Source organism: Melospiza melodia, chromosome 5 (genome assembly GCF_035770615.1).
Source record: "Melospiza melodia melodia isolate bMelMel2 chromosome 5, bMelMel2.pri, whole genome shotgun sequence".
Lineage (NCBI taxonomy): Eukaryota > Metazoa > Chordata > Aves > Passeriformes > Passerellidae > Melospiza > Melospiza melodia.
The window spans coordinates 21,198,313-21,217,079 of record NC_086198.1 but is presented as its reverse complement, the minus strand read 5'-3'; the positions used below and the strand labels follow the sequence as shown (position 1 = coordinate 21,217,079).

General features: G+C 41.3%; 1 protein-coding gene across 1 annotated transcript in view; it reads left to right on the top strand.

Annotated features, from left to right (window-relative positions):
• Positions 1-311: 311 nt before the first annotated feature.
• The window catches only part of TNKS (tankyrase), a 127,693-nt gene continuing 109,237 nt past the window's right edge, over positions 312-18,767 (top strand). The window contains exons 1-2 of the mRNA XM_063156565.1: positions 312-801; positions 8,505-8,729. Of these exons, the coding sequence (XP_063012635.1) occupies positions 312-801; positions 8,505-8,729 (715 nt within the window). The remainder of the gene's footprint in view (positions 802-8,504; positions 8,730-18,767) is intronic.

Here is an 18,767-nt window from a genome sequence, read left to right as displayed (position 1 = left end):
CCGCCCCTCCCGGGCCCTGCCCTCAGCTCCGCTTCTCCGCCCGGGCTCGGCCCCGCCCGGGCCCCGCCCCGCCCCGCCCCGCCCCGCCCGGGCCGCGCCCCCGGCCCCGCCCCGGCCCGCCCGCCGCGGCCGGCAGGGGGCAGGCGCGCCCCACTCGGGGCGGTGCCGGGGCCGGTGCGGCCGCGCCCCGCGGGCCCCGGCCGGGCGTCACGTCCGTGCGCGGCTCTCGGGGTTGGCGGGCAGGCGGAAGCGCGGGCGGGGCGGCGCCGTTGCCGCAGTGACGGGGCCGGGAGGGGCGGAGCGGCGCGAAGATGGCGGCGGTGCCGCCGCGTCGCTCCCAGCACCACCATCACCACCACCACCCGCCGCCCGGCCCGGCCTCCCCGCCGCCCACCGCCGCCTCGCCGCCGCGCAGCCCCAGCCTGGCACCGGCCGCGCAGCGCCACAGCCTGGCCGGCCCCGAGGGAGAGGCGCCCCCCGACGCGGACCGGCCCCCGGCCGCGGAGTGCGCGGAGGGTTCGGGCGCCGCCGCGCCGGCCCCGCCGCCGGGCTCGGGCAGCAGCTCCAGCGGCTCTTCCTCCTCGTCGTCGTCCTCGTCCGCGTCGTCGTCGGCGGCGTCGAGCCCGGCGGCGGAGAGTCCAGAAGCGGCGGGCCCGGGCGCGGCGAGCGGGGCGTTCCGCGAGCTGCTGGAGGCCTGCAGGAATGGGGACGTGACGCGCGTGAAGCGCCTGGTGGACACGGGCAACGTGAACGCCAAGGACATGGCGGGGCGCAAGTCCACGCCGCTCCACTTCGCCGCCGGTGGGTACCGGGGCCTCCCGTGCCCGTGCGGGCAGTGACAGCGAGCGGGACAGGCAGGGTTCCCCTCGGAATAGCTTCGGGCAGGGGCCTCCAGCGCCGCGGTGATTCGGGAGTGGGCAAGCCTAAGTTGGAAGAGTGTGAGCACGCTCTCTTCCCCGGCGGCGTTTCGCTACAGGCTGTTGGGAGAAGGCTTTTAAATCACCTTCTCTGGGTGAGACGAGTGGGAGAGGAGATCCTGAGAGTGTAGAGAGGCTGTAAGATCTAAAAGTGTGGACAGTGATCTCTGTGTTTGATATCCATGGGCTGCTGCAAACTTGTGCAGTGGACTTAGGAAGCAAGAAACTGGAGCTCAGGACAGAGTTGACTTGAAGTAAGGGCTTCACCTGTGCTGTAACAGCTCGGGGACTCCTGTGTGATGCACATGCACTTCATGGGCATCAGTTTTGATGCCTTGTACTTTGTAACTTCTTTCATTTCGGTGTGGTTGCTGGTTCGAGTCTGCATCTCTTGTGGTCTGAGTAGGCTGAGGAAAGGGATCAAGTGGAACAGCTGAACTGTATAAGTTACAAATGCGTCCAGGATAGAATACACCTCTTTGTGCAGACATGTCATTGTGATCAGAACTAGTGTTATAAAAGAAATTTAGCAGTAGGGTCCAACAGTGTGGAATAACTGGAAGTAAATATTACATTTTGGCAAATAGAGTTGTAATAGACTACTGCAGTTCATAAAAAGAATATTTTTTATGGGATGTATTCTTCACTGGGGGCGCCAGGCACACAAAATTAATGATAAAAGTAAAATGAAGGAAGTATTTTAAATCATTACTCCTAACTCAGGGCTTGTACAATTGCTAGGTCTGTGGTCAGTCTGAGAGTTCTCTGGGGTGTGCCACAGTGTTACAGAACTGGACCTTACATAGTGGAGATCTGGTTTGAGCTTTGTTGTGCGCTGGTACACATAAATTAAAATAATTAACAAGTTTGTATCAAATGATCAGTGTTTAACTGCTGGCATGTGGCTCTAAATCACTGTTGAAATCAGTAGCAAAATGAACATTTTATGGTGCAGTGTTGCCTGGCACTCTGAACAGTGCTGTACATTTATCAGTTAGATAACACACTCAGAGATTGTATGGGTTTGTTTTCATTTTCGCAGTGTAAGAGGCGTTTGACAATGCCCCTAAGGGAACTTTTGGTCCTGAGCTGTTTCCTTTTCATTATTCTCTGCTCCCTGAGCTCTGCTGCTGAAACGGGGCTTAAGCAAGTGGAGTTTAAAACACAGTAACCTTCTGGGGTATGGAGGTGGACTTAATTTTGATGAACCCTGAACATAATGCTGGTACCAACTGCATGTGCGCTTATGAAGTTCTTAATGTTTTGGAAGGCTTGAGTCTGCTCTGCTAATTTTGGATTCAGACTTAAAGTTAGATCTTGGTGCTTCCTCTAAAACTCTGAGATCTCAGGTTGTGACTTCAGTGCCTGTACAAACTGCAGTGGGTAATATCTGCTCTGATTAGAGAAGAAATGGACAAAACTTACTGGAGGGGCTAAGGTTTTGAAAGTTGATAATATTATTAAGATGTTACTATAGTAGCAGTGGAAGGTGGTTTGTTATAGCATGAGGAAAATAGCAGATGAAGTTCTTGTATCTAACAAATTCGCATATCTGTTTTTCTAGATTTAAAGACTTTCCTTAGATACCATACCTACTTTATCTCAAATTGCTGCTTGTCTGGTGCCAGTGGATTAGACATGTAAGAGAATTAGGCAGATTTCTTATTGCATACATCTTGAGAGCCTGCATTTTGGAGAGGCCTGTAAGCAAGCATGTTGTTCGAATGCAGCTGATCTTAAGCAGTGTATACCTGCCAGTGAGGCAGTGTGTTGATTTGATCTCCTTTGTGGGCCAAAGGTAAAATAAAACCTGTTTGCTTATGAGCACAACAGTCTGCTGTGTATAGGAAGCTGTTTTTTGGATAATAGCCCGTGTTTGGGTCCATACCTAGATGTGAATTGTATGGCCTTCAATAGGGGAATGGGTGGATGAGAGTGCAGGATGTCGTGTTTTAAACTGCTTTTTTCAAGCTTCTTGAAGCTAAACTCTTAGATGAATAGAACTTCACTTCTGATGCTGTGATCTGTGAAAGAGAAATTTTTCTTCTAATTTCTTCTTAATTTCCCGTTTTTGGGACTGAATTTTGTTAGTTTTTTTTTTCCTCCCCCCTCCCACTGGCTACTTGACTTCTCAGCTGTTTTTTCAGATGTCTATCTTGGCAGCAATGCCAGGCAGTTAAGTTCTTTTACTGTAATAGGGAAGAATAACTTCCCCAGTTATAGTTCCTTATAGTAAAAAGTACTAAGTTTGGATTTCCTTAAGCTTTGTAAGGTTTCTGATTTGAAAATCACCTTTACATCCTTTCTTGTGGCAGGACTATAAAAAGAGGGACTTCTGAGAGCATTCAGAATCCTTAGCATAGGTGTAAGCTGGAGGTAAGACAAGGGATGAAATCTGTTACCAGTTGTTCAGACCCATCCCCAGCTTTTTAAATCTGTTTCTAGGAGTTGGAGTCACCTGTGCATTATTCACGTCCAGATAAATCGTACGTGGCCACATCAAATTGGAGCAACAGTTTTATCCACATTTTCTCTGTATGGCATACCTGAAGTGCCAATTGAACTGAATAAAGGGGAGGTGGTTCTTCAGCTCTGTGTTGAAGTGTCAAGTAGTGTGCTGAATAAATCTGACCTGCTTTGGTTAGCTGTTAATAAAGGAGAAATTACTGAGGTGATATTACAGTTATAGAGGCCTCTCTTGCAAGCGGGAAGAGGTTGAGTGTCAGAACCCAGGACATCCCTCTGGCTGTCCTGAGCAGCCAAGGCTCCTGCCAGGGGGCTCAGAGACCCTGGCACAGAGCCCAAGATGCCTGTGGTTTTGATTATGACCTGTGGAGCAAGTTACCAGCCTTAGATGAAGATCTGCAAGCCACAACAGTTTAAGTAGAATGATAGTGAATTTATCACGGGGCGAAAAAGTAGACTTTGGGGTTTTTAGCATGAGGGTTCTGGCGGCAAGATGGAGGGAACTGGGTGTGTCCAGCCTTTCTCCTTCTTGGCTTCCATCTTCTGCTGTGATGTTGGCACTTTTAGATTGGTTTAGAGTAGAAGCTCACTGTCTAACTTAGGTGATAGGTATTGGAAAGTAATTGTAAACATTGTATACTTAGTTTTTAGTATAAAGACATAACACTGCCCCGGGGGCAGGCAGAGTGCCTTGGACTGTCTTGCTGAGCAGACCTCAGCTGGACAGGAGAAAATATTTTATAGATAAGATACAATAAACAACCTTGAGACTGAGAATTGAAGAGCTCTGACTCCTTCTTTGAGCGCCGAACTGGGAAAAGAGACTTTCTAACTTTTCTTGGGGTCACTCTGACCAGCGGGAGGCCCTGAGAGTTGAGCAAACTATAATTTTCCTTTCATCCTCCTTGCTTGGACAGAGGAAAACTCAGTACTGTCTCAGCTGCTGTATGGATTGCAGGATATTTGTGTCTCTGGTACTAGTGCAGGCTTTGGACATTGTACAGCAGCACCCAAACCCCAAGTTTTAAAGACTTGAAAGTGACTGAGTGACTTTAAAACATGTACCAAAAAAAAAAAAAAAAAAAAAAAAAAAAAAAAAGAAATTAAGTGGATGTATTAATGTATGCATAGCTTTTACATTCAGTTTTTTTCAATAAAAACTAGCTTGCTAAAAAAATTTAAAAAGCATCTGTGCTAAGCATGGACAAAGGTATGTTTGGCTTAACTTTTTATCCATACTGGTGGACAAAAGCAGATACCTAGGGAAGAGTTATACACTTACCTCTTCATATGATACTTCTCTGAGTACTCTACTTGGAGTTTGTAGCTTAGCAATTTTCTGAACAAAACTCAGTTTTTAAATGTTATTAGAGGGCCATCTTGTGTGGAGGGATAGAATATAAGAAAATAGTGCAGAAGGTATTCTCACCCCTGAGGAGCTGCAGCTGTACCAAAGATTAGGAACAGGCCTGCCCTTAACAAGCCACAGCTGTGTTCAGTAAGAAGACGAGTGCTACAAAAGGGTTGGAGTTTGCTGGTTGCTTTCTGAAGAAGAAGGAGTCAGTGCTGTGAGGAGCTGCCTGTGAGAAATCACCGAGAAGGCATGGAACTTTTGCAATAAGCTGACAACAATCCTGTGCTGAGGAGTTCATTAAATAATTGAGCTGTTAACTCGTTCTAGAAGTAACTTGTTTTCTCTTGTACTTTCCACCCTCTTCACTGGAATATTCTGTGTTTTGCTTAGCAATTTTCTTCTTCAAACTGGGTTGAATAAGACAAACTTTTTCACTCACTTGTCTTTAGACTGCATTCCTTTGATCTAAATGTGTTACTTCTTTTCCTTAGGGAAAGATCTTAACTGTCATTGTTTATTTCACCAAAACAGGGACATCTTTACTGTACTATATGCCCCTCAGTAGCTGAAAATACTTGTAAGGATAGTGTTTACTGTTCTTGTAAACTGGCCCAACAATTCTGCATTTGATGGTGTGGTTGACACATAGTTGATAAAATACCTCTTTTGCCGGCATAATGAAATGATTTGGTTTTTCAGTGTGTATGTGGGAGGTACTTTTTTTTTTCCTGTTGGGAATGCTATTGACTTTTTTTAATAGTTGGGAGATTTTAGTCTGTGATGAGGTGTCACGTTTTAGGTACAGTTTGTATGGGATATGGTGTGCCTTTACTTCTCAGCCTAAGGTATATCCTGTGCATCATTCTGTGGTTTGTTAGTTGAAGTGCCTGTGTTGGTCCATTGTGTTTGAAGCAGGCTGACAGTGATGCATTCACAACTCTGTGTGTGTCATCCTCCATGCAGAGTGCTCACATACCAAAGCTGATTTTCTGTGACTTTTCTACCATTAATTTACCTGGATGGGGAGGACTCCTGTGAGCATTTGTCTGAAATCTGAGCTTTTTTCTAGAGCTAGCTTGGGAACAGACTTGCTTTTTCCCTTCTGAAACAACGCTGAGCCCTATAAAAGGAAACATTTGTATTTTCTGCTGGCACCTTGTTTCATATGTTTTTAGACCTAGTCCTTGCTGGTAAATCATTAATAATAGCACCTCTGTCAGAGGTGACTGGGTGGATGGACCTGGTAGAAATAAGCTGAGTCTTACTCAGTTCCTTCATATAGCCACAGTCATAAGCTTGACCAGTTCCACACCCATTTTAGGGGAGGTTAAACTTTTTTTTTTTTTATCAGGAAGTTAGCTCCTTGCATTCTTGTGCAACACATTCTTTTAGGTTTACAGATGTTCTCTTTCTAGTGTTTTATCCAGGGATATAGAAAGTACTGCTAATAATTGCTGAACTGTGCCTTAATGCCCTCTTCTGTACCAAGAAGAGGTAGAAGCTTCCAGGAGGGGCTTTTGAAAGTTATGGAACTGGGATCACAGAGTGGAATGTTCTTGGTCTCACTGAAGTTCAGGCTTGGAGAAACCTGATTTAAGGTGACTTGCTAAAGCTTCAGTGATAGAGCTTGTTTTCTTTCTGCTTGTGTGTGTAGTAATGGCAAAAAGCTGTTGGGGGAAAGCAGTTTTTTCCTAAGCATGCCTTTGATATCACTAGTAATAACTGTTGGAAGTCTAATCACTTTGTGAAGGCTCGCATGAATAGCTATGCTCTAGAAAATTTCTGGAGTATACAGCTTTAATCCTGAAGGCAAAGGGATGTCACTTGGGTTGGGAAGTAGCCAGTGGTCAGAGTTTGAGAGCTGATCAAGTTGGTCTGTCAGCTAGCAAGCTGTTAATCATAAAAATACAAGCTGCTTTGACATATATGAGTAAGATAAGCAACTGCAGAGGCAGAGCTGATCTAAGTAGTGACTGAGTGTTCCTTGAGGGAGAGCCAGGACATGGCAGGAGGTAGTTGGTAACTTATGACACACTTCCACTCTGTGCAGACACCTGAATCAAGCACTCCACCTGTGCTGCAGTGTAGAGCAAATGAGATTACATTGCTCTGGAAAGCTTTGCTTGAGACATCACTCTGACACTACTCTGACTCAGCTTGTTGCAGGTGTGCCCTGTGTCCTTGTCATAGGAGAGATGTCTGACCTCACATGGGTGTTTGTAAAGCCAAGACACTGTTCAATTCTGCCTTGTGCCGCTTAAAATGGGGTTAATAATTTTCAGCTGGATTCATATGGATACAATGAAGAATGCAAATTGTGTAGTCAATTAAGAAACATCCTGGCAGTCTTACAGCCTCAGAGCCTAAAAAATGCACACTTTTTCATGTTAAAAAAAAAAAAAGATGAATTGATAAATTACTGGCCTTGACTTTGAAATTTTTTCTTTTATGTTTTTGGCAGCATTTGTGGTACATGAACTCTGTTAGTGTCACAAGTATACTATTTAGTAGAAAGTTTGCTTTCTTTGTGACTAGTAACTTGTTCTCTTGAATTATCTTCTGATACTTTGTGCAATATGTCTCCTTCCCATTTAAAAATTTTTGGAAGGAATTTACAAGAGGATATAAATGCAAAATGTCAGACCTTCAGTAGTACTGTGCTATGTGCACTTTTTCCCAGCTTGAAGGCTTTTCAGTTTACTTGGTTAAATCAATTAGTTTAATTGTTTTCTGCCTAGTGAAGTGGGAGAAGTGCTTGGGAAAGTCTTAGGGTAAAGGTCTGATCCTGGTGTGTGCTGTAGTAAAGCAGTGGCACACAGTGACTTAGCCTGGACTTCTTTCCCCCTTTGCTTATAGCATAAGACAGATTTGAAAAGATCATGTCTCTAAGAGTGCTCCTCTACCTCAAGGGCTTCTTTTCCCATATAAACTGTGTTTAGTGCTCTAACAAGTGGGATTGCATTTAATAAGCACATCTTTGCAGCTTTGCTTAAGGTCCCAGTGATACCTACAGATGTGCTTAACCTGTGATTATACACTTCTGTAAAATTTATCTCCTTTTGGAGTCTTGTTCTTAAATCAAGGAGGTGAAAGGAGAAGGAAAAACACCTAAGGAGAATCATAAGTCTTCTGGGTCAGAAGTCAAACTGTGCACATAGCAGCTTTACAGAGATTGGAATTGGCATTTGAAGGAATTCTTGCTATGTTGAGATAAAGTGTCATTAACTGGGTGATGGATGAAACAGTTCAGCTGGACTTAAACTGATCAAACTGACTAGCTGATGTATTTACTCACCAGGGAAAGCATTCTTCCAGCTCTTCAGAGAAGTCAGTTAGTTTTTTACTAAATTTTCTGAAAATTTGGCAAAGAATTGGGTGTCTTAACTATTACCATGTGAAGGCTTTTGACTAACTGAAGGAAGGTTTAAAGTGGAAACCCTAGTGGGCATATGTAACAGAGGGTACAACTGATGCTTCTCTTGCTTTCCTTGCATCCCTGTCATCATTCAGCATGCTCAGCCTTTGTAGAATGTCTTAATGAGATGGAGTGGCAGGCTCTGGTACAACACAGTTCCGTTCTGTCATGACTGTAAGTGAATTGTCCAGCTGTTGTTTGAGCAGGTGAACAGAGTCTGACTTTATGGTGAAATTAAGCAAGAAGTAGATGAAGAACATGAATAATGTACAGTGAACCAAGAGTGAAGGGTTTTAGGTACTAGATCCCGTTGTTTTGCCAGACAAATGACCAGAAGTATATTGTGTTGCAGGTTTTGGAAGGAAGGATGTTGTAGAGCACTTGCTGCAGACAGGAGCCAATGTCCATGCCCGCGACGACGGAGGACTGATACCCCTGCACAACGCCTGCTCCTTTGGCCACGCAGAGGTGGTCAGCCTGCTGCTGTGTCAGGGGGCTGACCCCAACGCCAGGGACAACTGGAACTACACTCCTTTGCATGAGGCTGCTATCAAGGGCAAAATAGATGTGTGTATTGGTAAGTGTCTGTCACCTGTTAGGTTGAAATTTTACCTGATTATGTTTTGTGAAGCTGTAATTGTTTATGTGCTGAACTTGGGATGAGAGGTTGTTTTAAAAGCGAACTACTTTTAATCCAGCAGGTAGGTATACTGATAGTAATTTAACTTTTTCTTGTCTGTAAAGTTTGCAGAACTTACATCAGAAAATCTATCCTGGAGAGATTGGATGAAGTCTCCTTGTTTGTTAAATTACAGTATTTAAAATCTGGAATATGTAGGTTCGAATTTCTTGGTTGCTGTCGGGAAAACTAGCTTTACTAGATAAAGTCTTTGGTTTTTTTGGCTGCTCTATATGTTGTAGTAGTGATTTGGAAGATGGTAAACCTTTCATTCCATGCAGTATGGAGAAACAAGTCAGTCCTTTGGAGCTTTCCAGTACAATTTACAGGACACCATTGTTCAGGGGTGATCTATCTTCAGTATGTGTTTTTTAGCCTGGAGCCAAAGCAATTTCAAATAAAATTGAACACTTCAACTGTTTAAAATTTGTTGAGAATATACAAAGAGCTTTTCAGTCAGGATGTCTTTAACCTCTGTGGTTTTTTCCTGTACTAGTAGTACTTTGTTTCTAAATGGGAACTTCTATTTTAATTGTTTTAACACTCAGAGCAGTTTCTTGAGCTTACACTCTTTTAACTTCTACTAACCTGAATAAAATTATCTGCTCACCATTTCTTTTTAATCAAACATGTAAAGAAAAGCCTGACTTTTAGGTACTTCAGTTAAGATTATGAACTATATGTTCTATGTGTTATCCAAATAACAAGACACAATTATCACACTTTCAGATAATGTTTTTTTTCTGAAAATTTTATTACATAGAATTCCTTCATAGAAAGCTACAAAATTTACAGAATGAAATATTGTGTTAGCTTTTTTGCAATATTTAAGTCATTACTTAACAATAAACACTAGAAATTGAGTGAAGGAAAACTGAAGGAAACACCAGAATATAATTTTCAGTCTGTTTCTGGTTTTTACAAGCAATGTGATTTCATCTTTGTATGCAAGGTAAAACATGGAGAATATTCTATAGAAATCGAATATCGTTGATTATGCAGCAGTATGTGGGAAGAGGTCCATTGATATAGGTTCCAGTAACAGTCTACTATGACAATGTTGAATAGAAAAGTAAGTTTAATTCCAGTCAGTAACTGGAGTCTAGTATGGGATTTAAAGGAAGTAATTACTTTGGTCTGTTTTCTGCTGGAGTCAGCCTGATTTTGGGAACTGCTGACTGAAAATCCAAATTAAATGGAAGAAAGTTTGACAGTAAGAGGCTGAATAGAAAATTGATCTTTTGCTTTGGAAAAGATTTCTTTTTCAGTTTTTGAAACTTTGTATTAGAGCAGGAAAGGGTGCAGCAGCACACTTTTGTCTTTATAGATTGGTTGTGACAGAGGTTTTAGGATTTGGCAGAGCAAGGCAGCATGGGTAGTGTTGCTTTCAGTGGTTTGTCTAAAGACTGATACTCTGGAGGAGTTGGGGCAGGTCAGCTGAAGAGGCAGATTGTGATACATCCATTTTGATGCATAGTGCAGGTAGAAATTGAAGATACTTAATTTCTGCTGGTACTGATCAGAAAAAACTGATGGTACCTTTAAATTTCACTCTTAATTCAGCAAGATGTTGTGGACTTGGTGAAAGGAAGTACAGGATTAAATTTATGGCTTGTGTTACACAGACCTTCATTCTGTATTCTCTGCACAGGGTAGATCTGTGACTCTAAATGTTGATGCTAGACTTGGGGCATGATCCATGTATATGTAAATGTTCAACATGTACTTGCTGATCAAATCCCAAGGCCCTTCTGCCATCTGGAACAGTGGTAGAGTTCCTTGGAAGCACTGAGCAGGCTTGTAGCACTACACACAGTTCTCCAATCTGCCTGCAAGTAGCTGTGGAGGAATTTTGGGGCATTTTTGTATAATTTGTTTTAAACAAACAAGCATGATGCTGTTCTGCTTGGTTTAGTTACAGTTGTCCATGTCTGTTGTACTTGAGTCAGATATTTCATTTGTCAGGGTGAGAGTTCCTACTAAAGGCAGTGACACCAGTCAACAGATTATTATGTACTGTAGTATGATGCTACTTGAGGATATACTTGATTCTATAGAACTGGTAGGACATGAGTCTAGACAAAGAGGTCTATTCTGTCATGTTTATAATCATTTTGCAATTTATATCTAGTGGGCAAGTGTGTTTTGTTGTCTTCAGCAAAATTCCTGTTTCTTTCTAGCAGTTTTAAATAAAATATTTTAAGGTCTTCAGCTTTAATTTTAAGTCTTTTGGAGGAGTATGTTTTATACCAGGATAATGCAACAATGTTTTTAGGGCATGAATTCTGACTAGGAATATTTTAATAGCTTTTTGGAATACATTTTGGAGTACTGCTGTTTACACTTTAAGTGTATGTTGTTGCAACTGATATAATGGAAGAAACTGGTCTGTTAAAAAAATATTAAAATTCAAAGAACACATCCTGGGAGCACTTCTTGTTAAACAAGCAGGGCGTGCTTTTTAAAAAGCATTGTTTGAAGAACAGGAAATCCTGATGTAACCTGGAATTTTTTGCTGAATTTGGATATCTGTTTGAAAAGTGATAGACAGTGTAGAAATTAGTCATCTAACCTCATTTTTGGCTACCTACTCTTGGCATCTTCTTCTGAATGATGAAACGAGTGAGAATTTTCCACTTTACCTTCTCTCCTTTGCTGCTTCTTTTGCCACCCTAGCCTGCATATTTTCTGTGTTACGTCTAACATTGAACACTTTTTTTGGTCACTTTACACGTCAAAAAGTGAAAAAGTGATAACTGAACAGCGTGTGGAGATGCAGCACATTCATGAATAATGATTTTTCAGAGAAAAATCTCAGACATTGAAGCCTAGTAGAAAGACCAGCAAAAGACACATAGTGACTCCAGCCAGTAGAATACTCTACTCTTGTGTCTAGCACAAGTGTTGGACTGGAGTATCTGTATTTGTGCTAAAGTTACTGTAGGTGCTCTTGTGCTTTTGTGCTGAGATTAGAGTAATAGGTACAAACCCTGCCACTGGAGGAAGCTTGTGTAGAAATAATATACATGAACTGGTGAAAACTCACCAGACTGTGCACCCAGGAAACTGTAAGACAGCAGATAGCTCATGTGAGTTCTTTTTCTTCTGTTTTACTGATTGCACATTGCAGTTGTAGGGCAATGTAGGGAGGGGTGCTGAGTGTGGCAGGAGTATTGGCTCTCCTGGGTGGCAGTCACTTTTTTGTTCTGCTTCTGGAGGGGAAAGTCTTGGTAAGCAGTACTCAGCTGGTTTGCTGACCATCTCCTGCCATGTATTCAGTCACTGCAGATCTGTTTAGTTGCCAAGTAATTATACTTGAAACACTGTTTGCTTTGTGTAATCAGTGTTTGGAATAAATTTATTGAAGCACTGGAACCAATCATTAGCATCCTCCAATATTTATGACTTCTAGGATTGGTTTATCTGTCAGGAAGATGCATTTTCAGTGTCTGTGAACTGCTTCTAGAGCTAATGAAAAGTGGTTTTGTATCTCAGTGTTGTATTTTGTCCTGGAATAGTGGATGAGGGGTGAACTCTGCAATGTGCATTTGGAGGAATGCTGTGACGTCAGGGTAGTGACTGCTCTGCATGTTGGGTTGTGGAGAAAGAATGATCTGTTTCTTCAGTCTGACGCAGCATAGACTTCCATGTGAAGACCCACATATCTCTTTTTTTTTTTTCCAGAAATGAAGCTCATGATCTCAGACTGTAAAATCCTTAAATGTATCCTTCTTTCCCATGGCAATCAGTAATTTAGGAACTTGATAAAGAGCCTGCATTTGAACTGTGTGGCATAGCAATTAGTGTACAAAATTCCTCAAAGCTCTAATTCACTTTTTAAATACTGTAATACTTTTGGCTTTGAAGGTGTTCTGTGGCAAGAGAATTTTGCAGTTTAAAAGTCTTGCTGAAAGAAAACAACCCTTTCTTTTTTTGGAAAGGAGATTATTCTTGATGACTTTTATTGCAAGCTGTTCAGGAATTTAGTGAGAATTAGTGAGCAGTCGTATCTGTTTGCAGTTTGTATGTCCTTTGTGATTTTATAGATATCTGTTTTTTTTTTTCTTTTATTGTCTCTTTTCCAAGCTGAAAAGCATAGTCTTCTGTTAAGTCATCCTGTTGAATATTCTGGTTTTTCTGCCTCCTGCCTTCCTTCACCTTCAGCCATTTTTTAGGGGTGTGCAGTTGGTATGGAGGATATGGACACCAAAAATGGGTGAAGTAGATTTATAGGGTAACCTAATTTCCTTTCTGGTTTGGTTTTCTGGTTGCTGAGCACTGCATGGGAATAGTTCAAGGTAGTTCCTGTGTGCTAACAGCTCCTTTAAAACTATTTGTGTAGCACAGTTGGTTTTTTCTTGGTAAAAAAAAACTAGGCTAAAAATAACCTTACAGAAGCTGTGCTTATGCAGTTTGTCTGGGTTTGCTTTGCCCTCCAGTGCATTTGTTTCTGCAGAAGCTGTTCTTGCAGAGATTTTTTTTTCCATGCGGATCTCCAATTAAGTGTTGATATCTATAGGACTGCTAGGCTAAATATTATCTCAGGTGTCATACACCTGCTTAGTTTTAAAGGACATCCTTCAAAATATGCAAACACAAGCTTATCTGTGGTGATGCCATGATTTACAGATCTGAACATGCAGAGTACTCTAGTAATTTTAGGGAAATAAAAAATTCTATCTACTGAAAAGCTTCCTTTATCACTGTACAAAGCTGTAAAAGTTTTTAAAAATCACTTTTAGTCCATGCAGTGTTAAAAGGATTCACCTAGAATTACTTAATGTGACTTGAGAGTAGTGTCTTTACTGGCTTCCTCAGGCTAGTTATAAAATCAACAGCAAAGATCCTGTGGCATGATGAATTTACTGTTCCAGTGCTATGAAGTGACCTCTAATGGTACTGTCAAGGTGCATTTGTCTCTTTTTGACCAGAGAATTTATGTGTGAATTGATTTTTTTCCTCTACCCTTTCTGCACTTTAAAGATACAACAAGCAAGCAAGCAAAAACTTTTTTAAGCTAACAGCTTTTCTGATGTATAGGTTGTGCCCTTAATATAGAGATCACTGTTATTTAAATGCCTCTTTGTAAGCATGTCAAAACATTCCTCATCCTGCTGTGCTTCCTCACAACTGAGGAAGGAGAAGAATTCATTAGTTATTACCTTATGCTAGTATACATGTTTTGACTGAAAGATGTGGAGGGAGTATTATGTGACTCCTTTCTGCAGGGCAGATAAACCTTCTGTTAGGATTAAAAAAAAATCTATGAAAGGTATTCTATAGAAGCAGCACACAGTAAACCTCAAATGAATTGCAGAAGTGGTAAAATCATTGAACTACTAAAACTCATTGAACTGAAAAAATCTTTGAACTACTCATTTGTTTGGTCACCTTGCAAAGAAGACATGTACAGCAAATAGTGAAACTATTGCAGTTTATGGTAATTTTGTCCTAAGAGATTTTAGAATACTTAGAGTGCTTCCAAGCACAGGAACTGTAATACTGTAAGAGTTAAAGCAGTGTCTAATTTTACTACCTAAAACAGTAATTAGAAAAAGCATAAGAGGTGCTGTTAAGGAGCAAAATTGTATAGTAGCCAGTTCTTTTTGGAGGTGGGGTGACAGGGAGAAGATTTGGTATCTTAACTGAAAATTAATTAAACTGACTTAGATTTATCCGCTGGATAGACAGAAGCCTGTAAGAAGACTAGTAGCTCCTTAATAGGAATTAGAGGGGATGTTGGTAATTGAAGTCCACTGGGATCTGGTTATGCATGCTGTTTGTGGGAGAGATGTACTGAATTCCTGAAGACTCTCCTGGAGTGCTGGTGTTCTAGAAGGAAGCTTAGATTCAAAGAGGCTTCCTGGATATCTGATGTTCAGAGGCTTGTAAAATAATTGGAAAATACTCTCAAGTAAGTACTTTAAAATGTAAAACGTTTTCACTGTTGCTGTTTATACCAGAAGATTCTTAATATTGTTGTTATTCCTGCTTTGACTTTTGAACTACTGGAGTACTACTGTTCATAGTGTGTTGTGGGGAGACAGTGACTTGTATTTGAACTTTAAGTTGTAGAAGAGTGTAAAGAACTTTAGACTGTTCTTGCGTACCAGAATTGTGAGTTTTGCTCCGTTAGGAGGACGTGAATTAATCCCTACAGTGTGGAGCTTTCCTATCTGTTAGCTGCAGTTAATGATGTGAGAGGGAAGATACTTTGTATTGATAACCTTAACCACAAGCAGTCCTTGTTAACAGCATCTATCTCTTATATGTCCCAGTATGCAAAATAAAAATCCTAGCTATTCTTAATAGTATTTATTATTCAGATACTGATCAAAGCCAGATCAGTTGTCGTGGAAGCATGCTTGTCAGACTATAAGGGCTAGGAATTATTTTGGTCTGTTTCTGCTGTGAAAGTTACAGCATTTGTTTGGAACCCTGCTTGTTTGAGTAGCAAAGTGATTTTAAATTGATGCATACCTAGTGACTCAAACACCTAATACGCTTCTCATACTGTTTCTTCATGGGACCTTTCTCAAAGGAACCTTGCATGATAGCAGACACAGGATGGAAATTTCATGTTTTAGTTTGCGTGGAAGAATACTTTTATTGTCTCAATTAAGTACTTGTTTCTGGTTTTAAATAGTTTCATGTCCTCTAACTGCTTGTTTAAGCTTTGTGAGCTTCTAAATGTCAATATTCATCACAGAAATGAAAGCCTCGAGGGCTGAGTCTCACGTTTTTCTATCTACAGTGTAGTTCAGTATCTGTAGTTCAGACTTGCCCTATTGAAAGAGACCCAAGAATAAGGCTGCCTTCTCTATCAGCTGTTGGGGGTGGAGGAACCAGGACTGAAATAATACATTGGTAATTGGGAGGCATTGTAATACTGTTGTCATAGTAACAATGGACTGGAGCGTGAGACAACAGGGCTTTTGTCAAAAGTGACACCAGAGAATGGTTTGGGGCATTCTGCCGTGGCGTATACAACTGCAGTGCTCCCTGGTGGACTTGGGCAGAAAGACACGAGGGAAACGGACCAATTCCTGGATGAGAAGGACCCCTCTGCAGTGTGTGGCATCTGAGTGCAGACGGGTCTGTTATGGAGGGTCGTCTCCAGGAGTTACTGTGCGCTGGTACCTGTGCATGTGTAGCTGTGATAGACACTTCTGGAAGAAATCTCTGAGCAGTGTCAGTCACACATATGTACCCAACAAAGAAAGGTCTTGGAGTGCAAGGAACTTTAAAATAAGTGGGTCATTGATGCAAGGTGGAAGTGGCAAACCACAACATTTTTTTTATGAGGACCAAACATTGAGCTGGATTAATCCTCAGGTTAAATTCTCTTCAGGAACAAAATCAACAGTAAACTTTATAGCAGAGAGGATGATGCGTTGTACAATTCAGATGCCTTCTCTGGGATTTAATGCAATGCATAATTTGAAATCTGTCTGTCTTTCTGTTAGGTTTTAATTGTAGGGACAGTTAATATGTTAGGACCTACCTAGGTTTTAGACTTTTTCCCAGTCTTGTTTCTTTTTCAAAATTCTGGTGTCAAGAAAACAACTTTTTTCCTTGTTTGCTTGCTTGGCACAGGAGGATCTCTGGAGGACAAAGAAAAGAGTAATTTATTTTATGACGTTTCTTTACAAGCACTCATCAAATCAGAATATGATTTCTTGCAGTGAAGGAGGTGGTAGGATAATATGCAAACACTACTGGAAAACTTGTTATAGGGTCTTTCTGGGAAGTTAAGGTCTTCAAAAATACTGATGTTAGCTATTTGCAAATTGAGAGGGAGGGGAAGTTGTTGCATATCATTCAGAACAGAGTAATGGAACAGATGGTCTCTTGCAGACACTGAAACTGCTTTCAAATGTCCAGTATGGATTTAGAATGGCTTTCTAAATATCTTGCAGAAATAATTAATGTTATGGGACAATGCTTCTGATTACTGTAGCAATATCTGCTTTTAGCATCTCAGCGGAACCATGTGGTCCTTAATGGAGTTCATATGTGGTTTAAAAACAATCTGTAGATAAATGTGTAGATGTTAAGGGCACAAATGAGTGGAGCACATTCCAGCAGAGGTCTCAGATGCTTTCTTAGACTAATGGAACATTGATTAAAGTATTACTACAGGATGTAAAAGTCTGTCTTTTAAAAATGTGTAGGCAAATAAATCTTTGTCATATAGTGAATAAAGGAAGGTATCTCTTTTTAATGATTTGGTTTTTCTATAAAGCAAGTATGCAAAATAAACTGTGGTTGCGTGAAGCCTACTGGAAACACTGAGCTCTTGCCTCTTGTTCTGGGTGAACTTCACTTCAGCTGTTAGTACCTGTGATTGATAAGCACAGACTCCTGTAATTCATTGTTTCACCTTGTTTATACAAATGCACCATGCAGCAGCAAGGCTGAGGTGTCTGATGTGAATCCTGCTGTTCATGCTGCTGTGTGTAGTCTTCCTGTTTTGCTGATGTCTTGTCCAAGCAAGCAATACTGAGTGGTTCCTTGGTTAGGCACAGTCCTCTTGACCTAACTATAGTATTGAATACTGAATGTATATGATGAGGGATGCAAGAAGAACATTTTGTTTTTATATTCTTGTTTGGGGTGATACAAGGCTGGCACAGGGCATGTGTGACCCAGGGAAAGAACTCGCTCAGACTGATGAAGCGTGCATTGCTCCCTAGCGTGAGACCCGTAGCATTGACGATATCTCACCTGACAGACTGAGATGTTTACATTGTAGGATATTTGCTTGTCAGGCACCTACTGTTAAATATGCTGAGACTTGCACTGCTCTGTATCAATAGGCCATGCTGGTGAGCAGTTATAGGGCTGCAGGAAAAAAAGTGGATATAGCACTAGACTTTAAAAATTGACAGCAATCTTACTGTTTTACTTAATAATGTGATCTAAGTTGCTGGGGAAAGTTTACTATTCTGATACATGTAGTCAGTTCTTAGTAGAGCTCTAGGTCTGCTTGAATGTAGTATATTCTTAGCTACCTCATTTTACTTCATAAACAGAATTTTTGAGAACACTCGTGTCATCTGGCTAACCCGTAGCTTTAACCACATTTTCATGGACTGAACAACTTGTTATTCCTAAGATTTCATATGTTACTTGTATCTCTTAAACATTTGGTAGCTATGTTGTGGACTAACGATGAGTTTACAAAATTGACATAAGGTTCAAGTTTATGCAAAATGTGCAAAAGTTATTTTACATTTTGGGGCTTCTTTAATCCAAAGAGTTTCAGGTCTTAGTTACATCAAAATATCACTGTGTGTATGCCATAGGATGTGTGTCTAAGACACCATCTGTGTACTGTTGGACTTGTGTACTGTTGAAAGCTGGTAGGCACTGAAACTCACCTCTGGAGAAGGAGGAATGTGCTGGTGGAATGTGCTTGTGGAATGTCACAGTTATTCTGGGTTTGGTTTGGTTGTTGTTTTTGTCCCCATTCTGTGCTCACCTCGCTGAATGGTGGCATGAGAGCTGCTGCTAGGGTTTAACTACTTTCAATGAATGTTTTTTCAGATGCTTTTCTGTTTTGGAAAAGTGGTAGATCCAGGACAGGTTCTCATAAACTTTTAAGATCCTTTTGTTCATGTTGGTTCTTGGGTGTTAGATTTTGGTTCACTGGAAAATAGTTCCTTCTGATAGCCACACAGCTAATTTTACATGCAATCTGTAACTTGACTTCCACCAAGACATTTTTCCCTCCTCAAACTTCATCAGGAAGAAATGGTAAGCTTATGCAGGAGATTGGAGTTCATCTTTGGTTTCTCTTAACTCTCTTTAATTCCTTTTCCTCGTAGGATGTTCTTTGTTGACCTAATTTGCCTCAGTGACTGCTTTTGCTTTTCAAGGACTCTGAAAGCAGGGCTCTTAATCTGTCAAGTAGAATGTCAGGATTATAGCTGA